Here is a 23,667-nt window from a genome sequence, read left to right as displayed (position 1 = left end):
GATTGAATGCACCCCAACACGCATGTTTGGAACAAGATTTAGTTCTAGCATTAACTGCAATCGGATTAATATATTTAATCTTTATTTTTAGTAGTAAATCTAAGCCTCTAAAATATTTGGAAAGGGTCACCCTAAAATGTTTTAAGGATGTTACGTCAGTTAGACATCCTGTTAAAGTTTGCATTAAGCTGCAGTGACGTCAACTTCCCTAAAGATATGAACATTTGCTTTCAAAATAAAAGCTTTTCGCTTACACATCCCTCCAATGATGTTGAAAACTTATTATTATTTTGTAAAAAGAAAACTCATACGTGCTCATACGGAGCACTGCTAATTTATACGACTTTGGGTAATTTAGTTAGTTAGTTTTTAGATATTTTAGCCTTCATTTTGACAGACCGGCTCTTTTTAACCTTCAACATCGGACTGTAATCATTCGTATAGTTTTTCGTTTTGTTAATGAGTAATATCTACATTTGTAAACTGGCTTTCTGGTTTTTGAAGTGGCTGCCCTTCCTAAAGATATAGAAATGTTGGCCTTATTTTGAAAATCTCACCGGATATAGAGTGGTAATGGCGTCCGAATAAAATTTGACTTAAAAGTCAGTCAGTTGATCCTCGGTGCCGCTGCTGGGCGGAAAAGCTGTTAAAAGACTTTCTCACTGGAACCTCCATATCCACGTATTGTTTTTAGGTAAATCCGAAGAGAAAATAACGACAATATCTACTTAAGGTGAGTTTTGCGTGAAGAGTTTTAAATTTCAACAGTTTTGTAAACTTTTTGTGTTCGGGGCTGTGGCTCTTTCGCTAACATTAAAGCTAACTATGGGCTAACTTTGTTCTTTCTTCTAAATTAGGAGATGTGGGTCTGCAGTGCAGCATTAGTTGCAGGCAGTAACAAATATCAAAGGTTTATTTTAACTAAATACAGCTGTATACTCTCGAGCTGAAACGCATTCACCGTTGACTCCCTGAGTTGCTTTATAATTTGCTTTTGGGTCATTAAAAGTTCACAGAATCAAGCTAGACCAGCAATGACGTCGTTTGCTAAATGCACTGTCAGTAATGCCGGGATAACGGCTAATTCATTTAATTTATATCTTTGGTTGTCTGTAGAGATAAAGGGCGGGGCGGGTTTCGCAAGTGTAGAAAGCCTCCTAGTGCATGTCATTTCGACTAGGGCTCACAACATTACAAAATTAGCCCAATCACTCCTCAAAGATTGGTTCGTCTTAATGTTGTTTTGTTGTTTTTTTGTGTTTTCTCTTCTTTACTCTGTCAGTTTTACATAGTAACAGTCGGTTGTCAAGTTTCAGCCTTTCCTATTTTACCTCTAGTGATATTCTCAAGAGCCTCTCCCTGTTGCTTTAACCAAATTATCAAAGTTTATAAATGATTTGAATTCATTTTCATAACAGAAGCAATTTAAAATAATGGCATGGATAGGAATAAGATTCTGAACACTAGCAGATTAATCGTAGCGTGTCAACACCATTGATTGCTCTTGCATGAACCCCTCCTGCTCTGACTGATGGGCTTCACATCATCCTCGAAAGAATTAGTCATCCACAGAAAACATTCAGTCCAGATGTAATGTTGGACATCCATCCTTTATCTATACCATCATTATAAATGCACTCTCCTTTTTTTTACAGTTAATTTTAAATAATTAAATTTTTAATTTAATGAGTTTTTTTTTTATCTAGATATGATCCAATCCTTTTTATATTGCCTAGAGAAGGCTGAGATAGCCTGTTAGTTTCTCAGCTAATGGAAAGCTCACATCAAATATGTTTAGGGTAATCACCTAGCCATACTATCTAAAACAAATGTCTATACATTTACAGTGAGGACATTGCGTAAAATATGCTGTTTTGCTACACAGATTAATAGTTATGTGGAATTAAAGAAAATATAATATTTTCTTTTTATACATTTTGCACTTTAAAGGGCAGAGCAAGCGTTAAAGGCCGATCTCGGCTGATAAAAGTTGATAAATATTTCTTGCTTTTCATTTCAGCTGGGTGGCAGTTAGTTGCAGAGGGTGGGGTAGGGGCTGTGATGTGTCATTCTATGCTTTTGAGTGGCATGGCTGGGTAAGGCAGAAGATGTGTAATGCTAGGGGCCAGTTTCTCGTCAAATTTGCTAGGAAGGTTGTTGGAACGACGGGTATCATGAATCCTTTCGAATACCTAAAGATTTTTAAAATCTGGTGATCTAAACAGCTGTATAATTTCTACTTCATAATGACATGAACTTTTCACAAAGTAATGTTTATTCTGTGAAATGATCTCAGTACTTAGATTTTGGGAAATTTCAGTGAGGAAAAAAAAAATCCTTTTGGTTTTAACAGAAAAAAGGGAACTGGAAATGAATGTGTTACTGTGATAAAACGGGGAGCTCACTGCACCTGTAGTTAGGCTACTACTTAATTTGATTCAAAATGAAAAAAAATTTCTGTTTTTTATCAATTTTCCCCAAGTATAGGAATAGCAGCTTAATTTTCTTTCTTTCAGATGTCGGACATATATGTGCATTGATTTAAACCTCTGAAATGTAAATCTCTAGCGGAGGCAGGTTTCACCCACAGTTTGTAATGTATAGGAAAATGTTAAGGTGCAAATGAAGTTTAATAATACCACAGCATGCTTAGTCACATAAAACAGGGAACTTAAGCTATCCTGAGGATGACAGTCAACACCTAATGGCTCCTTATGAATCAGTGGAAGTTTGCAGCCACCATACAGCTTCAATGCTCAGTTTAAAATCTACTCTGGCTTTGTGATTCTTGTAGGACCATTATTAGGGTAAAGCAGTAGTGAAAATTCAAACTTCCTCTTTTTCTTAGAGGCCAGTGTGAACTGAGTCCTCCATAACGGAATCATAGCTAAGTTTTCTCATTTAGACTGAAGTTTTCTCCATCAGACTGGAGGCAGCTGCTTCATTTGGTTCATCTTTTATTAGAAGATTTACTGGATCACCCAGGAAGCAGCTCAAAGATATCTGCTCCTAAGGATCTCTGTTTGCGGGCATAGAATCCTCAGTTTACAGTGGAAACAGTTTATTATTTCAGCACATAAAAAAAAAGCTAGTTTCTGCACATGGCTTGCGTTTGTAAAATTTTGCTGAAACTTTTGGATATAGAGTCAAGGGGATTCCACTAGGAAAAAAAAAAGTTCCCTTCTGTGATGTAAGGATCTCCCCTTCCCTTTCATATAATCCGGTTTCCCTCTATTATGTTCCCGTCCTGGTTGCTGGCTTGGTCAGTGGAAAATGCCTGAAGATGTGGAACAAACGCTATTGTTTTTCACCGTCCATGAAGGGTGCAGTAGGTGTGTTGTGCTGTCAGAAGGGTCCATTATTTTTAGGTTAACCTGCTGTTGATATACTTGTAAAATGTCTTACTATGTTACTGCTAAATCCAGTGATGTTTTTAAGATGAGGGTAAGATGGTTTGTAATGGAAAGTCTCTACATTTGGGTACAAAACGTACAAAACCCCGCAAAATCAGCAGATGTCATGTGCAGATGTTGAGCTCACACAAGGAAGAAGGTCAAGGGTGACTGACTGAGAGTAAAATGAGTTTATGTGCTTATAAGATAAAAAAAAAAACGGTTAGTTTTTTTCCCCTCTTGTATTAGCCTGTTGATTTTAGGCAAACTCCTGCTGTGAAGTTGTAATAAAAAGGGGATATATCAGCTCGGCCTCCCACTCCTCCTGAGAGATATTGCAACCTTTTTATGCAACATAGGAAACATAAATGGACTTAAAAAAAACATATCCTGTTCCTACTTGCTAATGTAAGCAGGTTTTGCTAAATTAATTGTCTGAAGTTGTATGTTGTATTTAAGCTTTGGAGTTGTGTAAACACAGCTGATATGGTGGCGAGTAGCATTTGCACTGAGGTCAATGGACTTTAAATCTGTTCTTTGCAACCCAAATTAAATGTGAAAGATTTTTTTTTTACTCGGACTGTACAGCAAGCAAAGGTGGTTAAATCATTTATTTTTTATAGAAAACGTGCAACTTGATGACTATTTCTTTCACTAACAGTTGCTTAGTGCTGAAATGACTGTCAGGAAAGTAAATATAAATAAAAAAAACTTTGAATAACTACATCTGTTAGGCAGGTTTTCTTCTTGGGGGGTGGAAATGATTAAACCAAAGTCTTATATCCATCCCAATTTCTTACTCCTATAGTAGCACATGAATGTGACGTGTAAGGAAAGGGTAGTGATCTTTCAAAATAGGTCTCCAAGAGTGCAGCGTCAGTGAAGCAATATAGACTTCCAGCTGTATTAGCAGCGAAGGCAGACATTAAAGCTAGAGTGTGTAACTTTTAGCGACATCTAGCGGTCAGACTGCAGCAACATGAACATCCCCCCCCCACCGCTTCTCCCCCCAACAGTACGGCGAGCGTTACGGGACAAAATGTCTTCCAAGACGTCCGCATCACCTACCTTCTCAAGTGATGAGGTTTGTTTACATAGATAATTTTACAGATAGTATTTCATGATCAGTACCGTCTCAGTTCATCTCTCTCAACTTGCCGTAGTTACTTTCGAGCGTTTTTGGCGATCTCGCAATCGCTAGTTTGTTGGCTCTGCGCTGCCGTAGCGCAAAGATGTCTGCCTCCATGGCTGCGAGACCCGCTCCTATGTAATTATAAATAACGAATTCTAAGGCAACGCAAATATTAAGGTTAAGAGGCTGAGCTCGTAGATGATGATAAATAACATAGTTATGTATAATATATTACATTTCTGACTGTATATCCCTGTAATTATTACACAATGTAGCTTTAAGGGGTATTTCTTTCCTCAGGGAGGGTGAACACAAATGCATTTTGAACTTTTCAGATTTTGATTTTGTGGGGAAAAATATGTCTTATTATCCTCCTACTTCCCAGTTATACAAAAAAGGAAAGGTTCAGAAAATATGAGTTACTTTGACATGGTGTGTATGTCTTAAATAACAAACAGACTTCAATAATAAAGTTGAATTTAAACATAAAAACCTCTAAGAACACACATCTCAAATTCTAAAGGCTGTAGATGGGTTTTGTAGCCTCCTTGTTTTTGCAGGAATCTTAAATATAACCTTGTAATATAAATGTAAACAGTCTTTGGAAAGGCATGCTCAGGCCTGTCCTCTGTCAGATAAGTTTATTCACAAAACCCTGTTTTTTTTCCTGCTTTTCAACTTTTGTTGCACCGTTTTTTTTTTTTAACAGAGGCAACCCTTTTCTGAAGAATTGTCAGCTGTTAGGATGGAGACTGTACTATTCAGCCATCTTTAGAATTAGCAAGCGCTGCTTTAGAGTTGCTGATCTCGCTTGCAGCGTGTGTCTGTTGCTGAGGTGTGAATCTCCACATTGTCAGCATTTTGTAGTGAGCTTTGATGTTCGTTTAAAAGCACATAATCATCTCTTATTAATGTCTAAATATTGTACCTGTCTGTCAGTCTTAGTAATATGACATATTTGTATGTAAATATGATTTCAAGGTGCAATATCACTGAAAAAAAGTTAGCTTCACATGTCATAAATTGCTTAGTTCAAAACTACATAACTGTTTCCATAATTATTAATCTGTTAACATAAAACACTGGAAAAGCATTCCTTAGAAAAGATCTCCGCCAAGCAGGAAATTTTGCTCCATATTTTGGCTTACACCTAAAGCTAAAACTGGCACATGATCTGGATCATTACCAAATGTTTTGCTCTCACAGTCTTCATTCACTCTGCTTTCTTGTTTGATGTTTGATTGTGTTTTTGCCTTTAGTCTTTTGAGTCCAATGCTGAAGCTGTCAATAGTCCCTTCTACCACCCTCTGGTTTAGGGGGTAACTGCTTGTTCTTCAAAATTATGTTAAAGAATTCCTTTAAAAATTCATACACCCAGATTATGATGTTGATTATCACAAAAAAATTAATTCGATTTTCAAGTTATCCAGTACACAGACGGACGGAAAAACAAATAAACGCCCAAATTCAACTAAAATCCTCCTCCTCGGCCGTGGTAATAAATATTGAAATAAGTAAGTTTTTTTTAAGTTTGCATGATTTGTGTTTGGAGCTTTGTTTGCCTATTTGATAGCATGCCAAGGTTCAGTTTAGGCCTGGGAGCTCTGAGGAATGCATCTGTTCATGTCTATCTTAAGGCCGTTGTCAGCAGCCAAATTCCACTGTGCTTAGTAGGAAATTTCCCTGTCAACATTTAGTGGGTATCACTGTTTTCTTGATTATGTAATCTCCAAATCCTGTATCCTTAGACTCTTTAGCAGAGTTCATGCAGCCTTGGAGGAAATCTTGTATTCTGACAAATACTTTGGTTTCTGATGTTATATCTTGATTTTAGAGGCTTAACATTATGTTCTAGTCTCCAATGGATGTTTTTCATCTTTTCCTCTTGTGAGGCACTAAATGGTGTTGAACTTTCCAGGTTGCTCCTGCAGTGTGGTGGACTGGGTGGACTTTAGACCGCAGCATTGTTTACAGTTATGGGTCAGGCTGCGTTTGATTGTTTAAAAAAGTCCCACCGTGTCACACAGAGCCTAGGGTGTGCAGGCATTTTGTTTCCATTCAGTGTTCCCATTATATTTGGAGGAAGAAAGAGCTTTTATGGTGAAGAATTACCTAGATATCATTACTGGGATCTTTTTTTTTGTTATTGGTGTGCTAATGTTGGCTTATACTTTGACAACAAGATTGGTTAAATGTTTTTTTTTTTTTTTTATTCATCAACACAATTTTAGCTGCGTAACATGTATATTTCATCTGAAGGAAACGGTTATATTTATTTACTTGTTATTCTGTGATTTTCTGGAATATTTGAGTCAGCTGATATTTAGAGATCTTTGCCTTCCTCAAATGCCTCCTCTAGTATGGCAAAGTTTTCAAGTTAAGGTTATATACACTTAATAAGAAAGGACCGCCTGTGTTTCATTGTTGAAGTATTGTCGTAGCATAAGTTCCCTCTAAAATATATTGGAAGTCTAACTTTTAATCTGTTTTGTTTTTTTTTCAATAAGGAAAAATGTTAAGCAGTGGTATTTTTATTTTAATTTTTTTAAGAACATTTTTGTCTTGAAAGATTTACCCCTGCAAAGATTGGGATCTTTGCACAATCTCTCAAGATCAGGGATCTCCAATCCCAGTCAAGTTGTGTTGGAACAAGGATGCATGTAAAAGTTTCAGGAAAGTGGAGGCGCCTGCTCTTTATTGTCCACTTCCTGGGTCCTCTCTCTTATCTTCTCCTCTTTTGCCCATTCCATTAGCTTTCTTTAGAATTAAAGTCATAGAAGTCAGATAAACATGACAGAAAATGTTTTGGATCACTAAAATATTTTCCGCTTTCTGTCATTTGCAAAAACTATTAAAAGCAACATTACTGTTTCCTGTAGGAGAGATGCAGGCCCACAACATCACCGACTCTCTTCTGTTTTTGCAATAGATGCCTTTCCATATTTAGTTTGTGGGGTTTATTTGGGGGTTGTTTCACACTAGAACCATCTGTATTTTTGTAACTAAACTAATCAAGACTCAATCTTCAGCCTTCTTTGTTTCTATTGAAGAGCAGCTAAAACAGTTTTTGTGAAATAAAATATTTGCATGTCCTTACCAGGAGTTTTGATTGCAGAGGGTTCTGCTTAGCTTTCTTTTTTAGTAACATCCATCAGTCTGACAGCTTGTTTTTCTAAGACTTTCTTTTAAAACAAAAATAGATCCAGCATCACCAAATTTTTCAGCTGTCTGTAAATTTTTCAGCCGCAAACACAGAGTCGTCCGTCATCAAGACCATTATTCACAGCAACTCTGCGTAAATTTGCATCTCCAGCAGTGCTAGATGCAATCTGCCGCATGTTCACAATTGCTGGTGCATTTTTAAAAGTGCCCGTTTGAGCTACCTGACTGTGGATTCAAATGGCATTAAAAGGATGATTGTTCATGCCGTCTGTGAAAACCACAAAGCTGCCCACTGTCCAAGAAGTCCTCTGGAGGGCACAGATCACTGACCACTCATCCTCTGGCTGTCCCACTTCACTGAAAGAGACCCAGTGTGATCTTGGCTGCATGATGGATCTTGTTTGACTTGAATTTGAATTAGAAATAAGAGTTTTTGTTTCATGATAAAACGTTGGTTGTACTTTAGACTTGTTTAAGAAAATCAAGCAAAGATTCGAGAAATGTAGGATTTTCTGTCTGAGTAAATTAATTAAAATGCAATATGTTGTTTTTTTTCTCCTAGAAATCTTGGAAATATTTTTTTTAACCAGAGCATATTATGGGCCTTTATATTGAGAATGTTCTGAGAATACTTAAAGAAAAGAAATTTAACTAGACATGAGATGTATAGCTCTGTTAATTTTTGTCTCTATAAATAAGATGTGTGATGATTAATATAAACAGTAGGTTCAAAATCAAATGGGGGGAATAAATGGGAATATTTAGATAAGAATGGCTCAGTCCTTCCATTAGAATCCCACTGAGACCTGAGAATGTGCGATGGCTGGTTTCCCAGTCTGAGGTGAAGAGCAGGTTTTCATCCACATTGTCCTTGTACATTGCTGCATTCATATTTCCCTCTAGCTGAGTAGTTTTCAAATTTTTGTGCTCAAAAATCCTGCAATGCTGCCACTACCATGCTTTACTAAGGGATGGTATTGTCCTGGTGATGAGCGCCGCTTGGTTTAACCCAGGCATGATGTGGCGTTCACATCAAAAACTTAAGTCTCATGATCTGAAAATCCTTAAGGTGTCTTTTGGGAAACGCTTTTTTGATGATGGGGTTCTTGATCCTCTCCTTGAAGGCTCTCTCCCCTGGTCATATAGATTAACCCGCCAGCACTTGGAAGAATCCTGGTGGTTCCAGAATACTTCTTATTGCTAATAATGGAGGCCACTATGCTTATTGTTTATCTTCAAAGCGGCAAAAATGTTTGGGTTTTTTTTGTGCCTCAAGACAATTGTGTCTCAATGGTCTACAGATAATCCCTTTATCTTCATGACTGGTGTCGTCAAAATCTGTTCATATCAATAAAGTGTTACAGACAGGCTTTCTTATATTCATAACCTTCATAATATATTGAATTTTAAGGTTATGAACACTTATAAACAGCTGTTGCTGATTTTAGGCAGCAATTGTTTTGACGTTTTTAAATTTGTTGAGGCATGTTCATCCTGATGCAATTTTCAGTTGCAAACTGTTATACACACACTCCGCTTTGTTTTAAAAAAAAATATAAAAATAACCACGGATGTCTGGGGGACAGTGATTTGCCTGCATGTTATGAATGCTGGCGTACCATAAATGATAAATTATGAACAGTTTAGTTTGTGCCTTCAAGTCGTTGCGCATAGAAGGACGTTACTTGGATATAACCTAACCGACTATCTTCAGAACAGCTCCAAATGACACAAAACTAACATGGATGAGTAGAACATGATGTAATAACGTAAAATCAAGGGCCCGATGTTAAAAAAAAAACAAAAAAAAAACCGGCGTTCCCCTTTAAAGCTTGATATAGTTATAGTTTAAAGTGATGGGAGACTCCAGCTGTAAAGAGGATTCAGGATGATGAGGAAGGAGGAACACTGAAAGAAGAGGATGGGGAGATAGAATGAAGCGGTGAATACGAACGAGAAAGTATTGAGTTGGGAGGCTGTTGAGCTTCAAATGATGGACGTGGTGGGGAGAAGCCTAACAGAGGGCTGAGTGTTTTCCTCGTCTCAAGGAAACGGAAGCAGCCTGCTGTGTGTCCTTGACAGTCGCTTTTTGTTTATCTCTGCCAGAGCAGAGCCTTGGTGCGTCTCCAGAAACCTGTGCGGTTTCACTTCACTGTATTTAAGGGTTAAAAGGGTCATAAAACGGGTTGAAAAACGCCCACCTGCTGCCCAGATTATCAAAGCTGATCTCAAACGCTCTTTGTTCCTGAATTGTTTCTCTGAACTGCTTGGTTATCCTCCTTATCGGATCCGCAGCTCTACTTTCCGAGGAATTTTTTTCTCCAACAGGCTGTTCGAATTTTCTTCCTTAGTTGCCGTATTTATCTTTAAGAAAAAGAATTTGATTAAATCAAATTCAGCATCTAAAGGATGTTTGTTATTTTTGCATTATAAACTTGGAAATGAACAAAGCCAGTAAATATAGAAGAGTAAAATTTTTTCTTTTTACATAAATATTAAAAACAATAAAAACATTTATATTTTCAAGGCTATTGATGCAGGGGCAGAAGAACAACACTTTGTTGTGTCTAATTAAAAAAAATACTCTATCATAGTACAGCTTTAGATACTGTGACGTTTCAGATGATTTGTTTTATTTTAGTTTGATGCATGTTGTTGTTTGTCTTTTTTTAGGTCCTGTGTGCTGAGTGTAATCTTAGGCAGCAGCGATGTCGGGCGCCTACGATGACTCCATGATTGATGTCTCCAGTGATAGCTTCTGGGAGGTGAGGCGTTTGCGATCTTTGTTTTGATGACAAAATCTCTCTCGTGTCATTCAGAGATCTTCTTCTGTCCTTGCGTGCATCAACATCTCAATTTCAAAACAAGTTGAGGGGGAAAAAACATTCTGCCCTTTCATTTGTTGTGACTTTTCTGAAACTTAAAAAAAAATAACTAGAGAGGGAAAGTGGAGTCCTTCTCATGCCTTTTGGTTTTGGTCCTGATTTATTTCCCCATTATAAATCCTGCTGTATTTATTATTCTCAGGTTGGTAACTACAAACGCACAGTAAAGCGGGTGGACGATGGCAGCCGGCTGTGTAACGAACTCATGAACTGTATTCATGAGCGCGCTCGTATTGAAAAGGCGTACGCACTGCAGCTTACAGAATGGGGAAAGCGTTGGCGACAACTTATAGAGAAGGGTAAGAAAACGAACACGAGAAAAAAAGCTTAATGTGGATTAATGCTTTTGCAAGGCTGTGTTCGCTACCAAAGCTAACTCTAACAGCCTAAATAATGTCTCTAGGCCCTCAGTACGGTACGCTGGAGCGAGCATGGGTCGCCCTGTGCACAGAGGCAGAGAAGGTCAGCGAGCTCCACCTGGAGGTCAAAGCAGCTTTAATGAGCGAAGACTTCGAGAAGCTGAAGAACTGGCAGAAAGACTCGTACCACAAACAGATGATTGGAGGCTACAAAGAAACCAAGGAGACTGAAGATGGTTTCCGCAAAGCTCAGAAACCCTGGGCCAAGAAACTTAAAGAGGTGTGAGTTTGAACTTGTAACTTTGAGACTTATCAGCAATTATTACACGGGTCTTGTTCTAAATTATAAACAATGATAAAGTACATTACTTAATCAGTTCCCATGATTTTATCAGCTTATCTTTGTTTTGTCCCCTCACCATGACAACAGTCCTGTTAAATAACAGCAGAAGCAACGTCACCCCTGAGTGTACGAGTTATCACCAGACAGGTCATGGTGCCAGCAAGCTGTCCTGTGTGGGTTTGAGTCAGTGCAAAGGAAGGAAACAGTGAGGGCTTTACAAAGAAATGAGCCACTCTGTATATTCTGGTGCTCTGCTTTTGTTTCAGCAGCTGGAGTTATTTTAATTTCTCAGTTTCTATTAATGTAAGAACATAACCTAAAAAGCCACTGAAGAGTCTGCAACTCTAGGTCCTCTCCCCTCACTTCCTGTGTCTGTGACTTGACAAATTGATGGTATTCTGCCACACACTACAAGCGGTTTAGAGGTTGCGCTAATTGACTATCATGCAAAAATAAATTAAGGTAATCAACTTGGTGAGTAGTATAGGCAGGGCATCAACAATGGACACAACCTCTATCTGTGGTAGTCAGACTAGCAGCTTCATATGCTAATTGAGGAAACTTCACATTTAAATAGCTTCTTTTTAAACATCCTGCATAAAGGTTATAAACTCTCTGGGTCATAATAAATCGTTGTAAACTCAGCAGCCATCTTTGTTTCCATTTAACCTTTTCTTTCCATCCATAATCCTTAAATTGTATTATTGTGTGTTATTTATAGACCTATACCCACTCTCTCATCCATCAGTTGGTGTTTCCTTCTGTTCATCTGTTCACCATTTTTATGCTCTTTACCCATCTTGTCATTCTTCCATTGTCTGTTCATCTTTTTCCTATTCTTTGTCTTCCTCACTATCAAATGTTAAAAAAAAAAGTAAGTAAAATAAATTCAAAACTCTTAGAAGTCAGGACCAATGAGTCCGGAAAGTTTGTTTTTTAGCATATGAATTATCGCCAGGAGCAAAATAATTTCCATTTTACCGTCAGCTATTTGGCAGCTATACTCACCTGTTTACTTTGATTCTGGTCCCTGCAGGTAGAGACGATGAAGAAGTCGTATCATTCAGCCTGCAAAGAAGAGAAGCTGGCAGCCAGCAGGGAAACCAACAGCAAATTGGAGAGCAACAACAATCCAGAAACCCAGAAGAAACTCCAGGAAAAAGTGGAGAAATGCCAGCAGGAGGTTCAAAAGGTAGAATCTGCTAACTGTGAAAGATCCCTTATATGGGGGTTTCATAGTAATGAGATAAGGGTTGTAGTTTTCATTACTGCGCTCTCTGCAGACAAAAGAACGTTATGAGAAATCCTTGGAAGAGCTGGAAAAGTTGACCCCTCAGTATATGGAAAACATGGAGCAGGTGTTCGAGCAGTCACAGCAGTTTGAGGAAAAACGGATTCGCTTCTTCAAGGAGCTCCTCCTGGAGGTTAAGAAGCACTTGGACCTCTCGACCAACTCCAGGTCAGACCAGAAGACTAAGAAAAATCAAACAGACTGGGCTTAGATGTGAATAAAAACTCTGTTATTGATTTATTTTATTCTTCTGTCAACACAGATTCCAGACAATTTACCAGACGCTTGAGGATACGATTTCTGGCACAGATGCTGAAGATGACCTGAAATGGTTCCGATCCAATCATGGTCCTGGCATGCCCATGAACTGGCCACAGTTTGAGGTATGTAACCACAGCACAGATTGATATGAATTAAAGGGTTATACAAAGAGTAATCGGTAGCATCTGCCCAGAGGATCACAGAGATTAAAGAGTTACAAACATAGGCTGTTTTTTTATATATGCTAATTTTATACTAACATGTAAAAAAATAAAATAAAAAAAAGGATTTCCTAAATGGGAAACAAAAAACATTGAAGTGCATTGGTTTGTTGTGTGCATCTATCCTTTGCATGAATCTGTAGCCTTTTGTTATCGTTTGATCACCCAGGGATGCTTTTAGCTGCAGGGGTTTCAGGATGGTGCCGTTTCCCCGTGGGAAAGCCAAAGAACCTGCTTGTGCATGCGTTGGTTCATATGTTGCTGAGGGCTTTTTAGGCTTAACTCTTGATGTGAGGTGCCTTTTCTTCACTTTTATTTGTTTGCTCAACTTTTTAGAAGGCATGAAAGAGAAGAACTGCATGTTTGTGTTCATCAAACCTGCAAATGTTTGATAGGTTTATTTAAACCTACAGATTTAGACTGACGTCCCCATTAGTCCTAACAACATCTGCCTCCCCTCTTCATGTTTGACAGAATTTGGACCGGTCACAACCTCGCTCTAAGAGATGGTCCATTGTTGTGAGTTCTGCATGAGAAAGCTATTTTCTCGCAGTGTCCCTGGGGGTTCTCTATATTCCCACTTACAATCTTACACTTCTTTACATTGTGTGTGTTTCATCTGTATTTCATTCTGTATTAAGTGGTTATACAAATATAGATGGAAACAAAAGTTCCTCAAGCATGGGCCCAATGTTGTAATTAATTAAAAAAAGGTTAAGGTTTACATGCCAATTTGTGCAGTGAGGATAATCATATGAAACTAACAAACCAGATACCTATTCAAAAATTTTAAGTCGTATCAGAACATTAAAAAATAAGCAAAAATAAAATGATGCTTAGTGAGTCAAGGTATTTTAGTAGTACATGCTGGTAATGAATGGAGGGAATATCGAATCTGATTGTCTGTTATGCCATAACTGTGGTGCTTATTTTACTGCAGACCAAAGGGTCTGTTCTGTATTTATCAGATGTACACAGGAACAAAACAAGCTGTTTTTCCATTGATTAAGTTCTTATATTTTTCGATCCTCTGCTCCACTGCTTCACATTTCTCGCTAAGCCTTTGGTTTTGGGCAATTATCTCTGTATTCCTTCTTTCAGCGGGGGATGGAAACTGCTTTTGAGCAAATATTTGATTTTATCTCCCTTTTGCACACACATGCATGCACCAACCATGGATAAAGATCAGGTTCAGTGTTTGGCTGTAATGTTTGTTTGGTTGTGTCCACCAGGACTGGTCCGTGGACCTGAACCGAACCCTGAGCAGACGAGAGAAGAAGAAACCGTCAGAGGGTGTTACACTGACAGCCATCAGTCAGACAGGATCAGACCAGCCTGTTCAATCTGCAAAGTCCACCAGCAGGTATGCATCAGGCAATTTCTTCTGCGCACTTTACATCACATCCTCCTCTAAAAAAACACCTATTATCTCCAAGATAAGAGCAGCACCAGTATGAGATTTTATTAAATGGGGTTCCAATTGCAACAGAAAAAATTTGGTTTGTGTTTAGTAAGAGTTTTTTTTGCCACTTTGCCAAAACTAATGTGGAAATACTCCTCGCTCACACAGAGAAAATACAAGTACAGGAAAGTTAAACGTTTTGATGTTTTCGGTGTAGTGTTAAACTAAATGCTCAGTCTAGTAAAAACCTGGAATCAAATTACCATATTTTCTGGACTATAGGGCGCACCTCACTATAAGCTGCACCCACAAAGTTTTTTTTAAACTGGAAACATACATATATAAGCCGCTTATATCTACTGAACTCTCTCCCACTAAATCTCTAGGGGAAGCTCAACATATAGTCCCTAGTGTAGAGTTCAAGAAGAATGCTAGCGCCCATCAGGTTGTTAGCTCACAGGAGTTTGGCCCAGTCTCTTCACTGGTTTGGCAGCATTAATGCGGCAAATAAATATAAAAAATTTGAAAATATGGGACATTTGTTCTTACATCATGTCTAGCATATTGTGCTAAATGAAAATTAGCCCCTTATTCTTTCATTTCCATTTTGACTTCCCCCTCTGGCGGTTAGGAAAATCCACAGAAAAGCTGCACCTTCTTATAAGCTGTATGGTTCAAAGTGTGTGTGGGGGGGGGAAAGTAGGGGCTTATAGCCTTGAAAATACAGTGTTTGAAAGGTTTGGAAACGTCCTTGATCAAGGGAAAATATGTACTTCTAGACTTTCCCTTTCCTTTGTCAAACTTTTTTTTTTTCTCCATTTGTCTTTTTGTTGTCCACCCATCCATTCAACTATTGCTGACTACTTCACATTTCTTTCATCGGTCTATTCATCATCTACATTTTTAACGGGCCTTCCAATGATCTGTCAGGCTATTTACGATTCCCTATATCAAGTCTGACCAGTTTTAAAATATATACTATATATACATTATGAACTTCTTTCTTTATACCTTTTAACAAGATTAGGTAAAAGCGAGAGAACCTGAAATTTGAGATTGGTAAAAAAAAACTATTCTTGTCATTTATATATTATATTATGTCAATAATATATGAATCCTAATTTATGCTAGAAAATATATTGTGACAAATGTATATGTTAAATGTATGATAAGAATTGTTTGGAATTAGGATTTAAACACACTTAAGTGTTTTTGACTAGCAGTTCCCAATAATCCAGTCCATCTGACCCAGTTACATGTTTTCATTCTTGGAAAGCAATTATTCTGGGGGAATGTTGGTAAGAACGCAAAGGCCATGGCTCTATACATGTAAAGATAAAACTGTAGCCACGGTGAAGCTACTGATGATGAATCACCTGATTCTATCGTTATGCAGAAAGCCTCTGCCAAAACATTCATGTTTGCTGCTGGGTTATGTTATCTCTGCTTTAACATACACGTGCAGGATGTAGTGGAGATCTTAAATCACCAGAATTCTGCAGGAGTGTATAGAGGAGTCAACAAAGGGAATTCCAGTCATTTAAAACATTTGACCTCTGATCTTTCATCCGCTGATTTGCCTGGCCCTCCTCCCACCATTGTTAGTGGTTTTCATCACATGTATGCATCAGGACTGTCTCCACACATATACATGTAAAAGATTTTCACCTGAAATTTCAGCTTACTTTTAAATGAAGAGAAATTATATAATAAAAAAAAAAACACCACACGAACAAGGCTGTAACTCTCCTCTCAGATCTTGTATTCATAAATCAAAGATATTATAATTGGACTGCAATTCCTTCTGTTACATCTCACCAATATCCCACTAAAACAGTGTTTTCTGTAATAATGCCACCAGCTCGACTTGATGAGCGTGGCGTGACTATGTAAACAAAGGCGGTTACTTTTCTTTTCCCTCCAGAGCAAACTTGTTGCTGCCAGTGTTTGACGGTCGACTAACTCTGTCAACAGCAAATGGAAACCTTTTGTTTCCTCTGATAAAAGTTGGCGACATTTGTAAGTTTTGTGCTTTGATGCGGAAACTTAAAGTGGTAAAATTCGCCCTATTCAGGTGTTGTGAGTTTGTTAAAGGACGCTCAGCTAATGTATCCTTGCTGGATCTTTTGTGCTTGATATTAAATACAGATTAAACCTAGCTTGTTTTACTAGAATTAAAGCAATATACTAATAATCTTAAACTTTACTGCTACAAATAAATATAATTATGAGTAAGCCCCAGTTCTGTTAGAGATGTCAAATCTAATATTTGATATAGAACTGGGTTTTTATTATAAAGACCAACTGAGCTAACTATGAGCCTTTTTAGGGGTTCAAACATTACATTTTAAGATAATATGGAGATGAAACATTGTCTTATATACTAACCTAATCATATTTTTTTGCCCCAGTTTTCTCTGAAGAGGCATTACAAAATACTGATTGGTTCAAAGATGGCATCTGATTGAAGCTCACCAAAATAAATCTAAGTTAACTTAAAATACTGAACCACCAACTGTAGTATAGTCAGGAAAGCTGAAAAGTTACAAACTCCAGTCAGAAACAAATCGACATTCAGTTAAAACATTTTAACAGAGAAAGCCAATAGAATACGTTTCTAAGCATCTCTAAGATGCTTCCTGGACTGGTTGAATGCCTTGTGTGCATGAGGTGAAGCATTTGAATTCACGCACTGCTTGCATGCGTTTCATTTTAGAAGGTGGATTTGCATCTTTCTACAGATCAGATGGTTACATGCCTGTCATTGGTATGAATTGAATTAATTTAGCCCTTTTTGTTAATCTGTTAAACTATGTATTCAGTGTTTACTGGTGGGGAAATATACAGCTTTAAAAAGAAAACAAAAAGAAAAATCAGGTGCTCGAAAATATACAAACAGGCTGGTTAGATGCCCTTTAGTAAGCTGGTGTCAACTACAAGCTTTTTGTAACTATCAAGAATCTTTTGAGATATTTAATAGTAAATAACATTAGTTTGTTTCCTGGCATTGACATGGTTTTGGGCATATTTTTGGGAAATTGGGGTATACTTAGTTAATTTAGTTAACTTGCTTTATGCATCTAAAACTTTGTGCAACCTGCATTTTGCTGATGTGACACTAGATGGCGCCCATATTTCTAACCTCTAGGCTCTATTTTATCCACTCTGTGCAATGCGCCTATAGCATTGGCAACAATAATGGCCTCAAAGCATAATGTTGCCACCACCATGCCTGACAGTTAGCTGTGTTCTTAGATTTTAAACTCCCCCTCTGGACTCTTCCAAATATAGTTCTTTTCACTTTCCTCCAGCTAGAAGTTTGTAAATATTGGTGGCTGCAGATTACTGTTGAGCTCAAAGCTTTCAGTTGCACAGCAGAGCCTTCTATCCTGGTCTATACCACAGACTGTAGTGTTAAACTGGCTTCACTTTGCACAGTGAGACTGCTCTTTCAGTTCATATTAGGCTTGCATATTGACTGTTCAGAGTTTGTTCCTGAACATCACATTTCCTTCCAAGTAGGGTAACTGCAAGGGTAACATTTGTTCATTCAGTTGAAATGTGGTCAAAACTGGATGTGAAAGTTATCCCAAGCACATATCCAGAACACTTTAGGAATAAATAACAGTCACAATTAACAGTCAACCTTTTCCTTTTTTCTTTTTTGTTTTGGTTAAACCAATTAAATACTACCCATTGTGATGAAGAGTAGTTAAAAATCCAGCCAGAAATATGCCAGAATTTCATCCATGGCTCCAAAAAACCCCAGAAGTAACCCAAAAGGTCGGCATCCAGTTATTGAACAATAAAAAAAGAGAAAAGTTTCAAATTAAAACTTTTAAGGTATCGGTTGACCTTCATGCCAGTGACAAGGCAGTGATCTACACCTGAATGGCAGCTCATTAATTTTATTCTGTTCTATCCATCTCAATGTTTGGAGTGTTTTTAACTTCACTTGGCTTTGTCTCTGTCCAAAGGGGTAAGTACGTCTGAAATGTGTTTGAAATTTAACAACCCATCTCTCACTTTGCTCCATGTTATCAGCCTGACAGTGCCCACAAAAACAGAACCAGTGGGTACAAATCCGTTTGAAGAAGATGAGGAGCAGGAGGAAGAGATGGCTGAGGAGGAGCAGACCACAGTCAACCACGTCACTGTGAATAAAGAGGAAATAAAAACGTTGGTGAAGCAGACGACCCTCCGCCAACCCGCAGCCTCTTTCTCCTCTACCGTTTCCATCTTTGACTCCTTAGATTATATTTGTTCCCCATCTCTTTGGTTACTTTTCTTTTGGTATCCATCCTTTTTCTCCTCAGGTCTCAGGTTCTTGTGTTGCTCTGCATGGTCTCTGAATGGCACTGCACACAAAGTCAGTGTGTGTCTGTCCTTCACACGTGACCGTTTCATGTTTTACAGAGTTTAAACCTTGTGATGCGCATGGAGGCGCATGTCTTTGTTGTGGGAAATGTCTGTTTCTTACAGTCAGATCCGATTACATCTTTAGAGACTGATTACTCTTTGTGGTTCATTCCCAATTTGTAAAGAATCAAAGAAAACATTTAAAAGCTGCTTTGGGTCTGACTGTAAATCCCTTGTTGTGCATTTATAGTTTCCCAGTTGTCACAACCAAGTTCTGTCTGTTTAGGTGGCTCCATCTGCTGGCTGTCAAAGTTAAAGCTCCAATCAAGCATTTGCAATGATTTTTACTGCTTGGTCTTTGTTTTTTTTCTCATTAACCTGCTGATATGTTATGTTATTTTTCTTTTGGCTTACCTCAAACAGCATTGTCAGCACCTTTTCCTTTAAGCTCTTCATCTCTTAAAGGCAGGGACAAAATCATTTCCTTTCATCTTGACTCAATACACAGATAAACAAATGATGTACTGGAATTGACTGAGGCAAAGTGTTTTCTTCATATTATTCACTCATTTGTGGCTTTTAAAATGCACTTTGAGCTTTTATGTGGTTTGTTCTTGCTGGTGTATTTGTCTCACTTCTAATCATTGGAACCTTTAAACCTGGCATGCTGAACCTTCCCCCTCAATTGCACTGGTTTATTTAGCTAAGGAAGCTTTTCTGCCTATTTGTTCAGTGCCAACAGCTCAGAGAAGACTCCAGACTGGTCAGACGAGGACACGGTTGGGAACCCTTTCTCCGCCAACGGTGATGGCAATCCGTTTGAGGAAGAACCAGAGTCTCCGGTCATTTCTGTTCCCGTTAAAGCCCTCTATGATTATGAAGGACAAGAGCAGGACGAGCTCAGCTTCAAAGCAGGTTTGCAACCTAAATAATAACACATCAACTTCCGATTAAAAATGTACAATGAAAATACAGGGAAAAGGTACCAGAAGGAAGGCAAATGGAAACATATGCCTCTCTGTCAGTAACATAAACAAATCCATGTTCTTTTTTTTTCACTTTTACAGGTGATGAATTTACAAAAATCGGAGAAGAGGATGATCAAGGCTGGTGCAAAGGCCGACTCCAGACTGGACAAATAGGTCTCTATCCTGCTAATTATGTCGAAGACATCCAGTAAAGAGCTTTCCCTGATGCCACAAATGTGAAGAAAGACGAAAAGTTTAGTCAAAATCAGCTTGATTTTCCTCCATAGTAATTAAATGAATTAGTTTTCTACAGCTTATACAAGGACCACTGTTACTTCCTACAGGTTGGCTTTGGTGTTAGCAAAATTACAAAAAAAAAGGAAGCCGACCACGCGTTACCAACTGGGGAACAGCTGCTGTGTCTAATGTTACATAAAATCACATCAATGCTGTTACAGAAAAGCTATTCAAATGTGTATTAGGAAATTCAATGAAATGTGTATGTTAATAAATGTGTAAATATCTATATATATATTGTTAAAAGAAAACACTGGGATGACGACCTGCCTTGTGACGTTAAATGCAGCCTTATTATTTAAGCCCTTTTTAAATTCTTTAAGGGAGACTTTTTAGTTGATATGCTAATAGAATCCAGCATATGAATATGGAATACATTTCTTTTCATAACCCAGATCCCTTATGTGTAATTTGTTTTAAATTTGCTCTTACATTTTGTTATTTTGCATATTGTAAGAACAATTTTTGAGTGATTGAGTCTCATCTTCTCATCATCTTCATTCCTTTTTTAAGATGTCAGGCTAGTGCAGATGAATGTATATTCAGTGATTTTGTTTTTTGTGTTTTTTCATGTATTAACTCAGTTTTTCAGATGCAAGATATTTTCAACCACTGACCTTCTCTTTTCTGTAAATGGTTATCCCAACAACATAGACTGCATTATTTTTTTTTTTAATCTTTTATCATCCATGCAACACTGAATGTATTTCTGACTTGAATCTGCAGGTTTTAGTTCTCCTTCAGGCCAATTGCTCTGTGATGGGAAAATATTTTAGTGCTTGTTTTAGCAATAGAAGCAAGCCAATTGTTGCATAAATGCTGGGATTAAGCGTAATCCAATAGATAAAGAATAATTTATAAGGCCACAAGTGCTTGTTCTGTTTCTTATTCTGTATTTGAAATGGTTTTGTACATTGAAATTATTCTTTTGAGTATTTTTCTGAAGCCGTTTTATTTGTTAAATCTGTAAATAGGTTTCCTTTGCCTTCACCTAAAGCACTCTCTTATAACAAGAGTAAAGGCTAAGTAATCCACTTAAACCTTCGATATAAATGAATATATATATTTTTAACAATCCTAATGCTCATTGATCATTTTCTTTTGTCTCCAGAAAAGGCTCATAACTTCTGTATACCTGACATTGAATTAGATTTTTTTTTTTTTCAGGTTGAGCTGCTGTATGCCAGCAGTAACAGCTGTACTTGCACATTCAATGTTTGTAAATGTTGTATCACAACATAATAAACAGATTTATTACGCAAAAGATTTTTTTCTTTAATTTATAAGGGTGTTTACATTCTCTTTTTAACTGATAATAGACTTTTAATATTAATCTATATATTTACAGATATGAAAAAAATCAGAAATATTTGTTTTGTTGGGTTTCATAGCTACAAGTGCTCATCTGACAAAAACCAACCAAAATGCTCCGGATTTAATAACATTCTGTATTAGAAGTAGTTTTAAGAATTTTCTAATCCTGGTAGTATACTGTAATAAAAGTATACAAACTGGGGATATATATTGCTTTTTCAATTAAGTTATATTATTTGTTGTTGGGTGTTTTATTGAGTGGTTATTTAAGCCAATTTCTGCCAAATCAGAGTATTGATGGTCTCACTATTATGATGTTGCTCACTGATAGTTGTAATAATTTGTAAACGAATGCTATATCATACTGTTAAAAATATCTAATATAATCTCATGAGATGGCTTTATATCTTAAAAATTTATAACAAGTATATTTTATGTTTATTACGTAGAAAAGACAGCTAGGAATATCCCATCAGATCAGTAGTTTATATGGAGACAGTATTGCTTTTCAGGGGCGGAGCTGGATGGGGGCCAGGGGTGGCCATGGCCACCCTTAGCCAATCATTAGCCACCCCTACCATTTTGGTGGTTAATTGTTGCACATGAGTATACTAACATTAAAGATAAATACAGAATTCATGCTCTTTTTAGAACTACATTTTGTGTTATATATGGGGTAAAATTATAAAAATAAAATATTTTTACACGTCAGTAGGAGTCTTTAGTGAAATCAAAGATAAATGACTATTTTATTAAAAACTTATTGAATAATATTTTTTTTGCAGAATGATTATTGATAAAAGTAGGTAAGTAATGACAATGAAAAAGATATTAACCTCGGAAGTTTAACCTGAAAGAATTTTATGAACTATACCTTTTATCCAGAAAGCATGCATGTTTGAATATATGTGCTTATTTGTAAGCAAATGCTGTAGGAAAGTATAGTTTGTCTTTATTTTGAAAATGTGGATGTTATGCTTGTTAATTTTCCTGTTGGAACAGTGTAGATTGACCCTGAGGTTTGTTTTTGTTTTGTTTTTTTCCAGTGTCCTGTCTGGCAATAAGAATAATTGTCTTGATGCCAAAAAGAGAGCCCAACAGATTTTGCTTTCACAAGTGGAGCAGTATGGCTTTTGCCATAGTGTTCCGCTTGATTGATGCATATAAATATCTTTATTATAAATCATGCAGGGAGTATTACAGATTATATGGAGACTGCAATGTAAATAGAACTGGAAAGAAAAAGAAAAAAAGATGAAAGAGTAGATAAAAGAGAGACAATGATAAAATGTCTTCAGCCACCCCACAGTGTACATTGGATATTGCCTGGACACCCTCATAAATATGTTCTGGCTACGCCTCTGTTGCTTTTCTGGTAATTTAATTAAAATTATGAATAAAAATAAGTTATATCTCCTTATACAGGAGAGCAAAGTTAGCATGAGTTCTCATCCATTATAAAAATATACGTATATATGCAAAAAAAAAAAAATAATTTCCCGCCACTGTTAAAAAAACAACCAAAAACTGCTCTAGTTCCAACTTGCACTGTAAACTACATTACCCAGAAGACATTGGTACAACAACACAACCACGGGCCGCGTTCAGCCAATCACAGTCGACTCCCGATGTTCTCCAACTGACGTGTCTCAGAGGATTGTTATTGAGAAAAACACGAAGCTTCTTTGAATGCCATTTGTTCAACCAACAGGCAGGTTCTTCTAACAGACAGCTGAAACCATGGCGGAACCCAGTAGGCAGGATATTTCTGCTATTTTCAAGAGACTGCGCTCCATTCCGACGAATAAGGTAAGTTTTTATGGACGGCAGACGTTTGGGTGTCTTTAACAAGGAAGTCAGCAGAAGCAGATATCTGACACGTCGCACTTTGTGGAAAAAAATGGTCTCGGCTCGTTTTAACAAGCTAAAATCAGCCATCTCCGCGTTTTTTTTTTTATTATTTATTTTCTTAAATAATCCTAGCTGATGGGAAAAAATGTTAAAACATTTATGTTGTTGATACATATAAGACCGATATAATAGTTTTTAAAGTTAATTTCTCTAACCATATGTAGCACTAGCTAAAACCGACAGTTAATACAATTTTAGTTGGTTTAAGCTTATTAAGACGTTTATTCCAAATTAAACGCCTTGTTTAATTGATGAGGAAGCAGCTGTATGATTCAACACATGTACTTCAGACCCTCACAGCTGTTGGCTTATTGATTGAGAACATGAATCCAGATTATGACTAATTTCAGTGTGTTTGTTTTTTTTTTTT

At 37.2% G+C, this 23,667-nt stretch overlaps 1 protein-coding gene across 4 annotated transcripts; it reads left to right on the top strand.

The window, feature by feature from the left end:
* The first annotated feature begins 584 nt into the window (after nucleotides 1-584).
* LOC107098897 (protein kinase C and casein kinase substrate in neurons protein 2-like) lies at nucleotides 585-20,023 on the top strand. 4 transcript variants are annotated; one of them, XM_015396779.1, is made up of 12 exons: nucleotides 585-733; nucleotides 10,360-10,451; nucleotides 10,714-10,870; nucleotides 10,975-11,210; nucleotides 12,310-12,465; nucleotides 12,557-12,732; nucleotides 12,827-12,947; nucleotides 13,521-13,565; nucleotides 14,279-14,409; nucleotides 18,493-18,627; nucleotides 19,541-19,722; nucleotides 19,875-20,023. In XM_015396779.1, the coding sequence occupies exons 2-12, from the start codon at nucleotides 10,395-10,397 to the stop codon at nucleotides 19,985-19,987; spliced, it is 1,509 nt and encodes a 502-aa protein (XP_015252265.1). In that variant the 5' UTR covers nucleotides 585-733; nucleotides 10,360-10,394; the 3' UTR covers nucleotides 19,988-20,023. The 4 variants fall into 4 exon arrangements, with proteins under 4 accessions (XP_015252265.1, XP_015252266.1, XP_015252267.1 ...); XM_015396780.1 differs by lacking the exon at nucleotides 13,521-13,565; XM_015396781.1 differs by lacking the exon at nucleotides 18,493-18,627.
* The last annotated feature ends 3,644 nt before the right edge of the window (nucleotides 20,024-23,667 follow it).

This window comes from Cyprinodon variegatus, unplaced genomic scaffold (genome assembly GCF_000732505.1).
Source record: "Cyprinodon variegatus isolate N-32 unplaced genomic scaffold, C_variegatus-1.0 Scaffold820, whole genome shotgun sequence".
In the NCBI taxonomy this organism is placed as follows: Eukaryota; Metazoa; Chordata; class Actinopteri; order Cyprinodontiformes; family Cyprinodontidae; genus Cyprinodon; species Cyprinodon variegatus.
Note: the sequence above shows the minus strand (reverse complement) of the source record. Positions and strands in the feature narration are given on the sequence as shown.